This window comes from Chlorella variabilis, assembly GCF_000147415.1.
Source record: "Chlorella variabilis unplaced genomic scaffold CHLNCscaffold_11, whole genome shotgun sequence".
Classification (NCBI taxonomy): domain Eukaryota; kingdom Viridiplantae; phylum Chlorophyta; class Trebouxiophyceae; order Chlorellales; family Chlorellaceae; genus Chlorella; species Chlorella variabilis.
In genome coordinates this window covers 1,111,996-1,124,510 of record NW_005435077.1, presented here as the reverse complement: position 1 = coordinate 1,124,510, position 12,515 = coordinate 1,111,996, and the positions used below count along the sequence as shown (strand labels likewise).

At 68.4% G+C, this 12,515-nt stretch overlaps 1 protein-coding gene across 1 annotated transcript; it reads left to right on the top strand.

The window, feature by feature from the left end:
* Positions 1 to 4,008: 4,008 nt before the first annotated feature.
* Positions 4,009 to 10,739, top strand: CHLNCDRAFT_134482 (hypothetical protein; the record flags this gene model as incomplete). Its single annotated transcript, XM_005847432.1, has 19 exons — positions 4,009 to 4,101; positions 4,179 to 4,348; positions 4,573 to 4,621; positions 4,750 to 4,796; positions 5,359 to 5,469; positions 5,810 to 5,847; positions 6,093 to 6,168; positions 6,362 to 6,435; positions 6,793 to 7,112; positions 7,704 to 7,778; positions 8,022 to 8,281; positions 8,423 to 8,520; positions 8,729 to 8,841; positions 8,980 to 9,201; positions 9,292 to 9,371; positions 9,568 to 9,896; positions 9,990 to 10,112; positions 10,308 to 10,454; positions 10,636 to 10,739. The coding sequence occupies 19 exons, from the start codon at positions 4,009 to 4,011 to the stop codon at positions 10,737 to 10,739; spliced, it is 2,529 nt and encodes an 842-aa protein (XP_005847494.1).
* Between the last annotated feature and the right edge of the window lie 1,776 nt (positions 10,740 to 12,515).

The following is a 12,515-nucleotide window of genomic DNA, read 5'->3' as shown; positions in this document are numbered from 1 at the left end:
CACCCAGCCTGGATGGGTGGGGACCAGCGCGAGCAGCTGTCTGCTCTCTTGGCAGGCAGCACCAAGGGCAGTCCGCCACCCCGGGCCGGGACACTCCCCGCCGCTGCCGCCGCCGAGCCCCGCCTGCTGCCCGCGCCTGCCGCGCTGCGCTGCAGGCACCCGCACGCTGGCGCTGTTTCTGGCCGGCACGCTGAGCCCGCTGCCGCCGCTGCAGCATGCCGTGGTGGCTTCTTTCGCCATCTATGTGAGTCGCCTGTGGCGTACACCTGCTACAGCTGGCCCCCCGCGACGGCCGTTTCCTTGCTGGCAGCGCTGCGGTGTCCCGCACAGCAGTGCTATCGCTGCTGGCGCTCCCTTGTTGTGGTGCCCACGGCGAGTGCTGCCGCCTGCGCCTCCCCCGCGCCTGCCTCCTGCAGCGCGTGATGAGCGCGGACTATCGCAAGTATGACATGTGTGCTCTGCCCTTCATGCAACGGGCCGCCTGGCAGCGGTGGATTGCGGGCTGGCACCGCGGGGTCCATCTGGTGAGGCGGTGGAGTGCGTGCTTGCGTGTGTGCTGGGCGGGCAGGGCAGACGGGCTGCTGGCTGCCAGTGAGGAACAAGCGGGGCCCCCGGTGCATGCAGCTTACCTGCGCTGCCCTGACATTCACCAGCACGGCTCCCTGATTCTTGCCTGTGCCCCACTGTGTGCACAGGTGCTGATGGCCGATCCTTACCAGCCTGGTGTCGACTCTTTCAGCGACTGCCGCCAATTTGTGACGTGCTACCAGTTGCTGGTGGGGCTGCTGGTGCCTGCCGTTCTCGGCAGCAGCTTCCTCTCAGCTGACGACCAGCGCAGCCGCAGCGGCGGCAGCAGCCAGGGGCGGCAGCCTGGCAAGGGCGCCGTGGCCTCGCTGCTCGCTCCCCTGCAGCTGGGGTGCCGCTGGATGGAGTCTGTCCTGCAGCGCCTGTGGAGCTTGCTGGGCGGCCGGGGCAGCTCGACGTGTTCCCAGCTGGCGGCCTGGTGGCTGGTGCTGCACATTGTGTATGCAACAGCGCTTGGGCTGGAGCAGCGCTGGCATGCCGGCGATCAAGGCGTGGCGGGCTGCTGAGCTCCCCTGCGCCCGCGGGTTCTGCTTTTCAGCTTCCCCTTCGTGACTGCGCTTCCTGTCTGTGTGTCACAGTCTCTTTGGTTGGTATTTATCTGGTTGTATTATGTTCCTGTACTGCGATACGACACCTTAACCCTTCCTTGCACGACCCATTTTACCTTCCGCTGCCCGCCACGTTTCGATAACAAAGCTCGCCTCTTCCATTTCTTCCCAAACTAGTCTGTCTTCTCCCTGCGCTCTGTTCCTGAACTCCTTCTGAAGCCGTGTTTACTTCCTTGTCGGTATAAAGCGGAGATTGTCCCATTCCTGGTTTGCGCCACTCCCGCCGCCAACCTGCCGCTGCCGCTCAACCGCTGTCGCTCTCCGCCAAGAGACCAGGCGCTCCCCTGAATCCTGCTTGCACACCAGCGCGCACTTTGCTTAATGAATCGTGCAATCGATGTCTCCAGTGACCTACAGTCAAAGTAGCAACCTTGTCTCTGGAAAAGAAAGAAGCCAGGTGACAATGCAACAAGCAGTGCAGCTGTGTTGTTGAGCCCTGCCTCACAGGCGCAACAGCAGACTCAAGCGGTGAGCACCTGAGCACCCCGAGCAGGATGACTGAAGCTCGAGGTCTGGTCCACAGAAGCCTGGTCTGGCTCTTCATCCTCCTGGCCTTCTGCGGCTGGGTGCTGATGCTGGCAGGAGTGGCCTCCCTGCAGCAGGTGGGCGTCCAAGGCATGCTGGGAGCGCCGCTGGCCGCTCCTACCGCCCGCCAGCTGTGTGACGGCACCCGCCGCTGAGAATGCCGCCTGCTGCCTGCTGCCCCTCCGCGCCTGCCCTGTGCCCCGCGCCCTGCAGGCCTGCAGCAGCGGCATGGTGACCACGCTGTCAGACCTGCAGGCTCTGGCGGGGCAGGCAGGGCGCCGCCGCCACCTGCTGCAGTTCCCAGCTGGCGGCGTGGTGGGCGGCATCCCCGGCACCGTCGGCTACCTGGCTCCCGTCAGCTGCAAGAAGTTCTTCAGGTCATCCCCGTGTGGCGCTGCAGCTTTATCAGGGCCTGCCCGCTTGTGTGCTCGCCAGGCACACGGTGTGTGTGTGTGCGCGCGGCTGGCAGGGGTCGGGTCCCACCTGCCGCTCACGCCGCCACCTGAGGCCGTCTTGTCCCCGGCTGGCCCCACCTTGCAGCTACGCATGGTGGATCACCTTCTTCAACATGACGATGCTGATCCTGCTGGCGGCGGGGGTCACCACCCTCATCGGCAGGTTCCGCGGGGGCCTGGTGGCGTGGATGGGTGTACTGCTGGTACTGCTCATGGACACAGGTGAGCATTGCCTGTAGTCCTGGCCCCGGGGCTAGGCAGTGCAGCCCTGCAGCAGCCCGTGGGGCGGCCGTCGAGGGGCGGCGGGGCACTGCCCCTGCGGCCACACATCGCTGAGAGCTGCTGCCTGCCAGCCCTGCACGCTGTGCGCGCCCCCGCTGCTGCTCATCTCGGCCTGCCCGCCTGCCCCTTCCGCTTGCTCGTGCGCCTCAGCCAACACCTTTTTGTACTTCAACCACATCCAAGGCCTCAGCGGTGAGCCCTGCAGACCCTGAGCCCACCCTGCACCCTCTGTTTCTGTGTTTGCAAGTGCTCCCAGCGGCAGCGCCAGCGCCAGCACCAGCCACGCCTGGCCCTCATCCTCACCTCTGGGGTCTGCAGCCAGCCGCACGCCCAACCGCGCCGCGGCCCCGCCCAGCACCCTGGCCCACCAAGCCTGCCTGCCTGCCGAGCACCCTCCCTCGCCCGCGGCGCTGCGGCCGCTGTGCATGCAGACACGGTGGCGGACCGCGCGCGGGTGCTGGTGGCGGGCTCCATCATCTCTGCCATCGCCTACTTCTGCATTATTGCTATCGTGGGCTGGCACGACGAGGAAGCCCCGCTGAAGCCGCCGTACGACGCAGAGGGTGAGGCGCACGGGTGGATTACGCGCATTTTACCTGTTGCCGGCGCCGCCCTAGAGCAGCCAAGCTGGCAGGCGGCCAGGGCAACAGGCGGCCGCCGCAGCTCACGAGGCTTGCTTGCCTGCGTGCTGCCGCCGTGCCTGCAGCGGCTGGAAAGAAGGAGCCCAAGAAGGAGGGCGGCGGCCTGCTGGGCATGTTCGGGCGCAAGAAGAAGGAGGCGCGGGGCGAGGAGGAGGGCGCCGGGATTCCCGGCAGCCCCCGCATGCTGCAGGTCCCTCGCCCGCCGGTGGTGCCTCAGCCCATGGGCGGCCCGCCGGGCAGCCCAGGCCCCAGCCCCATGCCCGCCGCCACTGGCGCCACCACCACCACCACCACATACACCGTCGCACCCACCGTGCCCGTCACCACTACCACGGCAGTGCCCATCAGCACGCGGGCGGGGCCAGTCGCTGCCGGCGGGCCATGAAGCTGAGCGGGCACCCCGGCGCGCCAGCGACGCGCGGCACGCCTGCTGGACCCCCGGTTGGCCGCCAACCGCTGCAGCAGCAGTTGGCTGGACAGCGGTGCCTATCTGGCGTAGCTTCACGTTATCATTGTGTTGGGAGCCGTGCAGCAGGCTCCATTGGTTGCAGAGGGAGCGCACAGGTGCACAGGTGTGACTCCAGGCCATCTCATTGGCGGTGGAGCGGTAGCGCCGTGCTTTTCAGACTGCCGGGATTACACAGCATGTAATGGCAACGTTGTTTAATGATGAACACAGCTCGAGAGGGGTTTACACCTCAGTTCTTTCCACCTGAATGCTGACTGTACCACCCTCCCGTCACACCCTTCAACGGGGCCCAAACCGAGGTCACCGTTGAAACCTCCCACCTCGAGTTCAGCAGCCCCTGCAGCAGCACCCCAACGGAGACCCCCGCTCGCCCCACAGCCCCAGCGACCTGGGTGGTGGAGTGGGTACTGCCGGACTCTGCCCCACCCTCAGCAGCCTCCGCCATGGCGAACCTGCTGCAGCGTGCGGCGTCCGAGGCGAGCCCGGCGCTTCTGGCGGCGCCGCCGCCGCCCAAGGGCTGCGCAGGCACACTGCGTGTGCCCTTCTGTCTCCTGCGCTCTTCTTTTACGCACATACTCTCTCCCAACCGTGCTCCTTCATTGTGTGAACCCAGGGCGTGGACATCGTGAGCAAGCTGTCCAACGTGTGCAAGTCGCGCTACCAGTGCCCGCCCCTCTCCCCCAGCTACATCCAGGAGGCCAAGGCCATCATCCTCATGAGAGGCACCAAGGCAGGCAAGCACGACAGCCGCGGCACCTGCCTGCTGCCGGGCAGCGCCCGCCGGTGAAAACCGTGAAGATCAAGAAGCGGCCGGCCGCTGCCTCCGCTGGCTGCTCGACGCCGCTGCTGGCGCTGCTGGCGCTGCTGCTGCCTGCGCCCCGCTCCAGTCCCTCGCCTGCACGGGTGAGCTCACCCATTCTATTGTGGGGCCCTTCTGCTAATGCAGGACTGGGCGTGGGCATGCGCTCCGGCCACGGCATCATGCTGTCCCGCCTGCCCTCGCGCAGCACAACCGGCAGCGAGCCGCCCCACTGGTCCGCCCCTGTGTTCATCAAGGTGATGGCAGGCCGGCATGCGTGTCGCTCACGGCGAGCCAGCATGCGCTGGCGTCACTCCTGTTGGCAGCCGCTTGCCAGAGCAAGCTTAGGGCGGGCTTCGGCGTGCTGTGCTGCGCTGCGCTGCAGGTCACAGTGGGGCAGGTGGGCTTCATCATGGGATTTGAGCAGGTGAGGTGCCAGGGCAGGGCGCGGCGCCAAGCGCTCGCAGGCGAGGGGGCTTGCAGGGCTGGCCGCCCCACCTGGACGCTGGCAGGGGAAGGGGCGCGCCGCAGGCCAGATGGCCCATACGGCCGTTGCGCGCCTGCTGGCTGCCGCCAGCGCGCGCGAAGCTTCGGCCCTGCGCCTCACTCGCACTCTGTGCTGTGCCGTGAGGCTGCTTGGTGTGATGCAGGTGGACACGTTCATGCTGGGCATGACGAGGAAAGTGGTGGACCAGCTGCAGACCGGCAGGCAAGCCGCCACCCTGCCCTGCCGCCGCCGCTGCCACGTCCTGGCAGGGCAGCTGACACGGCCCCGGCACCCCTGCCTCCTCGAGCCCCCCGCCAGCTCGCCACCCCTGCCGCCAGCTCGTCCCTCCGCCTGCCCAACCAGCGGCCGCGTCCGACACACCGCACTGCCTGCCCTGCACCCCGTGTCTCTGGTGGACGCCATTCCATTCCCTTCCCCTGCTGCCTCGTCCCCGGCGCTGTGTCCACCCACCAACCGCCTGCGTGCTTTCCTCCCACCCCGCCGCAGCCACACGGTGCTGGGTGTGGACCAATCCATGGTGGTGCTGCAGTCTGAGGTGGAGGACAAGTCCGACGTCATCGCCGCCTCTTCGGGGTCGGCAGACCTGGTGGGCATCAGGTGGGCGGCCCTCCTGGGGGACACCTGGGGACTCAAACTTTGTTGTACAAGCTTGGTGTAGGTGTGGGGGTGTCCCTGCCACCTGCTCGAGGCGCTGCAGGACTGGCGGGGGTCAGAGGACCTTGCGCTGGTGTGGATGGGGCGGCGCCGCGGCTTCGCCCTGCCCTCGACAGCGAGCCGCCGAGCCTCGCCTGCCTGTCTGCCTGCGCCGCCTGCTGCCGACAGATTTCCAAAACCCCTCGTATTTTTCTACCTTGGTCTTCCTCCCACATTCCCCCTACCCCCACCCGACCCCCACTTCTCCCTGCCTGCTGCCTGCCCGCCCCCGGCTGCTGCGCAGCCACTCGTCTGGCGTCATGCTGGACTTCTCCCTGTCCGGTACGTCCGGTACCGCCCCGCTGCCTGGGAACTGGGAAGGTGGCACCTGCCCGCCTGCCTGCACGCCGTGCCCCGCCTGCCGCTGGGCTGCATGCAGGCGGCAGACAGCTGGGGCCAGGCTGCCGGGCTGCCCCATCATGCAGTCGTCAGCTGCACGCCAGACTGCTGCCTCCCTGCGCAGCAGCACCCTCCAATCCCTCGCCTGCTGTCCCTCGCCTCCTGTGGCCCCCTCTTCCTTTCCCCAGGCGGCTCCATGAGCGTCAACCAGTCCAAGATGGAGCAGGCCTACGGCTCTGGGGTGACCGTGGCTGATGTGGTCAAGTGAGCTCAGCCACTCACGCAGCCTCGGTTGTTGCCACATCGTGTGGATGTATCGGCGCTCTGTGAGCGCATAGTCCTCATATGTGCGGATCTGCAGGAGGGAGGCGGAGGGAGGGAGGGGGCGACGTCTGCCAGGTCCAGGGCACGCTTAGGCGGTCTCAAGCTTGGCCGCCCTGTGTGTGCGCAACTGCAGGGGCGTGGTACCGCCGCCTGCTGAGCTGGCGCCGCTGTACGACAAGCTGGCGGAGCTGGTGGTGGTGAGCGAATGTCAGCTACCGCATGATTCTTTCTGGGAGATGCACTTGCAGCAGCTGCATTGCCATTCGCTTCCCAAGCTTGCCAGCCCCCACCCATCGTGTTTGTGCTCCTTGGCGTGCCGCCACCTCGCCCGGCGGTTCTGTGGCCATGTGTGTAGGGAGGCAAGACGCAACCGATCGGTGTGACCACCACCAGCCTGGAGCGCATGACCGCAGGCAGGGCTTCCTTTGCCCTCCTCGCCCATTCCAGCCTGCTGCTTGTTCGCTGCTCTGCAGGGGTGCCGGCCAGCGTGCTGCGTGCTCTGGCTCTCTCCCTTTCCCGGAGGGGACTTGCTTACATCTATCACCAATCTCTCCTGGGTTGCAGGGTATGACCCTGAGCGCCGTATCGGCGCCGAGGCCAGCCTGGCGTCCATGGGCTATGGCGCGGCGCCTGCCGCCATGCACCCGCGCGCCCCGGCTGGCGGAAGGCACGTGACGGCGGCGCCGCTGGGCAACGGACCCACCCCTGCAGCTGTGCTGGGGGGCAGGGCGCCGGCTGCAGCCCAGCCCGCGGGGCCGGCCTCGACCTCGTGGGTGGCGCAGGCCCCAGCTGTGGCGGGGCAGGCCCCGGTTCCTGCCGTGGCGCAAGGAAAGGCCGGTCCTTCCCCGGCGGCACAGACGGTGCGCATGGTGGTGCAGCGGGAGGTGTGATGGGATGGCGGCTGGTTGATTCAGGACGACTCCAACCGAACTCAACATGTACAATGCCTGCTTGCACAGATTTGTAACTTGACGGTGCTTGCTCCATCACGGTGCCCCCACCACCCCCGCTGATGTGGCACATCTCAAACAGCCGGGTGTATGCTCCTCACAAAGATTGGATTGATTTGAGGAGCTCACAGCGTCCTCGCCGATCCTGTGGGGCCTGGTCAAGTCCGCTCCTGCAAAGCCTGCCTGCTGGGTGGCCGGAGCTCGCCTGGTTCGCGCATATCACTCAATGGAAGCCAGCTTACTCGCTGGCACCGCACCGAGCCAGGAGGTGGAGACGCCTGTCAATGGCACCACCTTCCGTGCCCAGCTGCGAGGGAGAGGCCCCCTGCTGGAGCTCAGCATTGCGGGGGATGGCAGCTGTGACATCAGGCAGGCAAGAAACCTGGTTTCTGCGCTGCTCCCCCAATACTGCCGCCAGTACCGGGGGCGGTGGTTGGCACGTCGCCGCCTGCAGCGCTGCGGCATGCCTGTCTGCGAGCAGGACAACCCAGCACACGGCTCTGTCGCCCCTGGACCCTGCATCAGGTGAAGGAGGCGTCCTCGTCCTGCCCAGCCTTCCTGCTGGGGCTTTTCAAGCGAGGAGCGGGCCCGCCGCCGCAGGTGGGTCGGTTGCATCTGGGCTAGCGCTGCTGGGCCTTCAGCTGCGGCTGTTGTTGGTATCAGCTAGCTTTCTGTCAGAGCAGCCTGAACTGAACAGCGCATCACGAGTAGGACTGGAACTCCCCCAGGCCTCAATCCCCATCGCTTCTGCTTGGAGCAGCCCTCTGCCAGGCTCGCCGGCCTCCCGCCGTTGCCCCAACACCCTGCCTGCGCTCATCTCCCGCGCCTCTGACCCGGCCGCAGATCCCAGCGGCAGACATAATCGGCGCCACCGCAAGCGGCTGCGAGCTGGTCATCTGGCACGCGCCGCTGCAGGGCAAGGCCGCCGCGGCGGCAGAGAAGCCCGCTCGCCGCCTGCGCCGCACGCCGCCGCTGGTGCTGGAGTCATCGGAGCAGGCGGCGGCGGCGGTGGCGCTGGTACGCGCCGCCTGCTGCGCCTGGGGCAGCGTGTACCGCCCGCCCCGCCTCCTCGTCATCGTCAACCCAGCCAGCGGCCCCGGCAGGTGAGCGGCGCTGCGCAGCTGCGGGCCGCAGCCTGCTGTGCTGTCAACGGTGGAGTTGCGGTGTGGTTGAGGGGAGCCAGCTGATTTGCGGGCAACCTGGGGGGCTGGGCAAGCGAGGGAGCCCTCATCCTGTGCCCGCAGGGCGCCCTCAATATATGAGAAGGAGGTGCGTCCGGCACTGGAGGCCGCGGGCTGCCAGCTGGCCATGCACCTCACCAAAGCGACGGGCCACGCCACAGGTGGGCGTGCGATGGTCTGCCCCCTCCTGGCCTGGCCTGGCCACACCTGCTGTGCCTGTCTGCCATGCCGCGGCGGCGGTGCCTGCTGCTGCCATTCAGCCCTGGCACATCGTCGAGGGTGTAGCGCTGGTTGCTGCTTCGCCTTGGTGCCTGAGGGCGCCTGCTGATGGCCCCTGCCCTATGGCTGCCGCTGGCTGTCGGCGCGCAGAGCTGGTGCGGCAGGTGGAACCTGGCAGCGTGGATGCTGTTGTGGCCATCGGCGGCGACGGCACCATGTATGAGGCGCTGCAGGCAAGCGCATGGCTGCCCTGTGAGATCGAGGTGGCGCCCCCGCTCACCCACGGCCGCTCGGGGCGCCGTAGGCCAGCTGTGGTGGAGCGTGGGGCGTGGGGCAGCTGCGTGGAGCGCAAGCAGCGAGCTCTTCGCCTCCCCTACGCTGCGGCCTGGTGGCGCGTGCAGGGCATGCTGATGCGGCCAGACTGGGATGCGATGAGGCACGCGCCCCTGGCCCAGATCCCGTGCGGCAGCGGCAACGCGCTGGCGGCCTCGGTGGGGATGTGGACCGTGCACACCGCTGTGCACGCTGTGGTCAAGGGGCAGCGGCGCGCGCTAGACATCGCCTCGGGCAAGCTGCCGCCGCGCACCGCAGGCCCTGGCGCCACCCTGGAATGGGCACGCGCCGTGCTTGGCTGCTGCTGGGTGTGCATGCTGCTGTCCGCTGCCCCTCACGCTCCCTCTGCTGCCCGCTCTGCCGCCCCTGCAGTGCTGCAGCACGAGCGCCGCTGCTTCTCCTTCCTGTCCATCAACTTTGGCCTGATCACAAACCTGGACATTGGCACGGAGCACCTGAGGTGTGTGTGTGTGTGTGTTTGGTGGGCCGGCTGTGGTGGTGATGCTGGTGATGGGGGTGTGGAGTAGAGGGTAGGGACAAGCCGTCTGGGTGGCTGTGTCGACTGAGGGCTGGCCCGCCGCCTCCTCCCAGGTGCAACAGTTTGCCAGGCGCTCAGCAGCCTACTGAACGCCTGGAGTGCCGTGCGCCACCTGCAGGTGGATGGGCGGCACCCGGTTTGTGGTGGGCGCCCTGCAGCAGATCATGCTCAAGCGGACCCATGCTGCACGGGTGGCCGTGCTGGCACCCGACAGCAGCGACGGCGTGGCAGCGGACGGCGGCGCCCTCGACGGCAGCGGCGCAGCAGGCGCGGACGGCGTCCAGAACGGCAGCCATGCGGCGCATGCAGGCCTGCGTGCGGCGGCGGCGCTGTCGGGGCCCCCGGTGCAGCACCTGGATGCCTTCCTGCAGCTGGCAGGCAAGGGCCGGGCTGCTTGCATGTTGCTGCCAAACCGCCAGGTCGGGTGCGACCGATGGGTGGTGGGCTGTGGGCTATGGGCTGCTTGCTATGCTTGCCCCTTCTCAGCTGGCCGCCCACCCCATGCCCAGTCTCCATGCCCCGCGCTCCCCTGGCCCGCAGGCCAGCAGCTGCCGCCAGGATGGCAGTGGCTCCCCGACCCACGTGTGGCACTGTTCACCGCCACCAACCTGCCCCGCTTGGATATGAACTTTCACCTGGCTCCTATGGCCGCCCCAGACACAGGTGCGTGCTGCCTGCCGGCTGAGGAGGCCCCGGTGTAACTGCAGGATGGGCGGCGGTGCGCTTGTGGCGTGCCGCAGCGCGGCGGGGGGCCACCCTAGCGTCGCCCACCCTCCTCTGCCTGCCCGGTCCCGCCTCCCGGAGGCTGCCTGGCACCTTGCGCGGCATCCCTGATTCTCCCTGCCCTGGTCCCCGCAGGCTGCTTTGATTTGGTCTACACGGCGCCAGGCAGCCGGCGGGAGGGCCTGCAGTTCATGACTGCCAGCGAGAAGGGTCAGCACATGGGCCTGCCCACGGTGCGGCACCGCCGCGTGGCTGCCATGGCGCTTGAGCCCCAGAGCACAGGTGGGAAGGGGCTTCCGGCCGGGCTGCTGTGCTGGGAGGCTGCCACGGTGCCGCCCCGCCTTGGGTGGCCGGCCGCCTGCAGTGTGCGGTGCTGCTGGGCAGCGCAGCAGGCACAGCGGTGCGACAAGCGCTGATGGCTGGGAGCCTTGCCGCCCGGCCTGCCCCCCGCTCCCGCCTGCAGGGACGTGGCTGGTGGTGGACGGGGAGGTGGTGCCCTTCTCCCCACTCTTTATGGAGGTGCATCCCAGCCTCTGCAGCGCGCTGGTGGTGCCAGCGGTGCGGTGACGGCTGTGCGGCGGCATGTGGCTGACGGTGCGGCGGCGTGCCACCCCCCCCCCTCTTCTTTCTGCGGCCAATCGTCTGCCATGGAGCCACAGAGGTGTAAACCTAAAGCTGGGGCCCCTGGCTGCAGGGGAGTGGGGCCGTACCCGCTACCGGGCGCGGGAGCCGGCGGGGGTGCCGTGCGCCCAGGCAGCACCTGATTAGGGAGATCTCCCCTGTGCCCCCTGGCCGGTTCCGTCCCCCTCATCGCCCTTTGCAGGCTGTTTGAGAGCGGGAGACATCAGCAGTCCGGTAGCGACACTCTGGGAGGTGGAGCCAGCTTCCAGCTTCTGCAATTTTCGTTTTTGCTCCGATCGTCAGCTCCCCACCTGCAAGCCTCCGTTTGGGCTTCCTGGCACCCTGTTCGACCTGGCGAGCCGCCGCATACCGGATGCCACCTCTGGTCTGAGTGCGAGCATGACGCGCGCCAAGCCACGCTCCGTGGAGCTGGCAGCGTTGCTGGTGCTGGCAACAGCGACGCTGGCGGCAGCGGCGAGCACAGAGGATGGTGCGAGGGTGGAGGGTCACGGGGCGGCTCCTGCCGCTTGTGCACAGCAGGGAGGCTTGTGGGGCCGGGGGGAACGGGCAGGCCACATGGTGCTCCAGCAAGGGGCGGAAGGGCTGCCGCCGCGGTTCCCTGCGACGGGAGGTGGAGCGGGCGCTTCGGGGGGTGCAAGGCTGTTCTGCGTGTGCTGCTCCTCTGCGGCGGCCTGCCTGCAGCCCAGCTGCTGCTGAGCCTAAAAGATGCAGTAGACGCAGCCGGACCCGGCAGCTGGGATGCCGCGCTAGCCAGCGCGCAATGCCAGGCGGCGCCGGGCGCAGACTGGGCGGCCGGCACGCCGCCGTGCGGCAGCGGCACGGCGGCGGCGTGGCGTGGCGTCACCTGCGACGCATCTGGCGCGGTCACGGGAGTGTGAGTGCGGCCTGCAGGCGCCGATGCCACGGCCTGCTGCAGGAGGCTGCGTGGGCAGCGGAGCCGGGTGCTGCATTGCATCCTTTTTTGGCTTTGGCCGGCACCAGGGCACCGGCGCCGCTGGCTCGAGGCGCTTCTGCCTCCAGGCGCCCACACGGCCGCATGCCCCGCCCGCGCTGGCGCAGGAGCCTGCCGTTCTGCGGGCTGCAGGGCATGCTGCCGGCAGGCCTGTCCCAGCTGGACCAGCTCAACATGCTGGACCTGTCTCACAACGCCTTCTCCGGCGGCGTGCCAGCCGGGTGGACCGCCGTGGGCGCCTTCCTGGCTCTAGAGACCCTCAACCTAGGTGCGCCGCCGCCGCCGCCGGCCGGGCCCGCAGCCGGGCAGGCCTCGCGACGCCGCTCCCTGCCTCCAACCTCGCGCCGCGCGAGCTTGCTTCCGTGGGCGGCGGCGGGGCCGCGCGGGGCCGTGCGGTACCGAGTCGCCGACCCGCTGCCGCCGCCTCCCCTTCCTGCCACCCCCGCCGCCGCCCGCAGCCTTCAACGAGCTGTCTGGCGGGCTGGATGATTTCACCATGGCCGCCTCTGGCTTCATGGCCTCCTCCTACTTCAACGTCTCGACCAACCGCCTGAACCAGAGCGCCATCCCGGCGGGCTGGTACTCCCGCACGCTGCGCCTGCTGGACATCGCCTATAACGACGTCTCCGGCCCGCTGCCTGTGGAGTGGGGGCTGCCCAGGGCGGGTCACGAGGCTGCCTACCCCTCTGCCTTCCCTTCTCTGGAGAGGCTGGCCCTCGAGGGAAACAACCTGTCGGGGCCGGCCGACC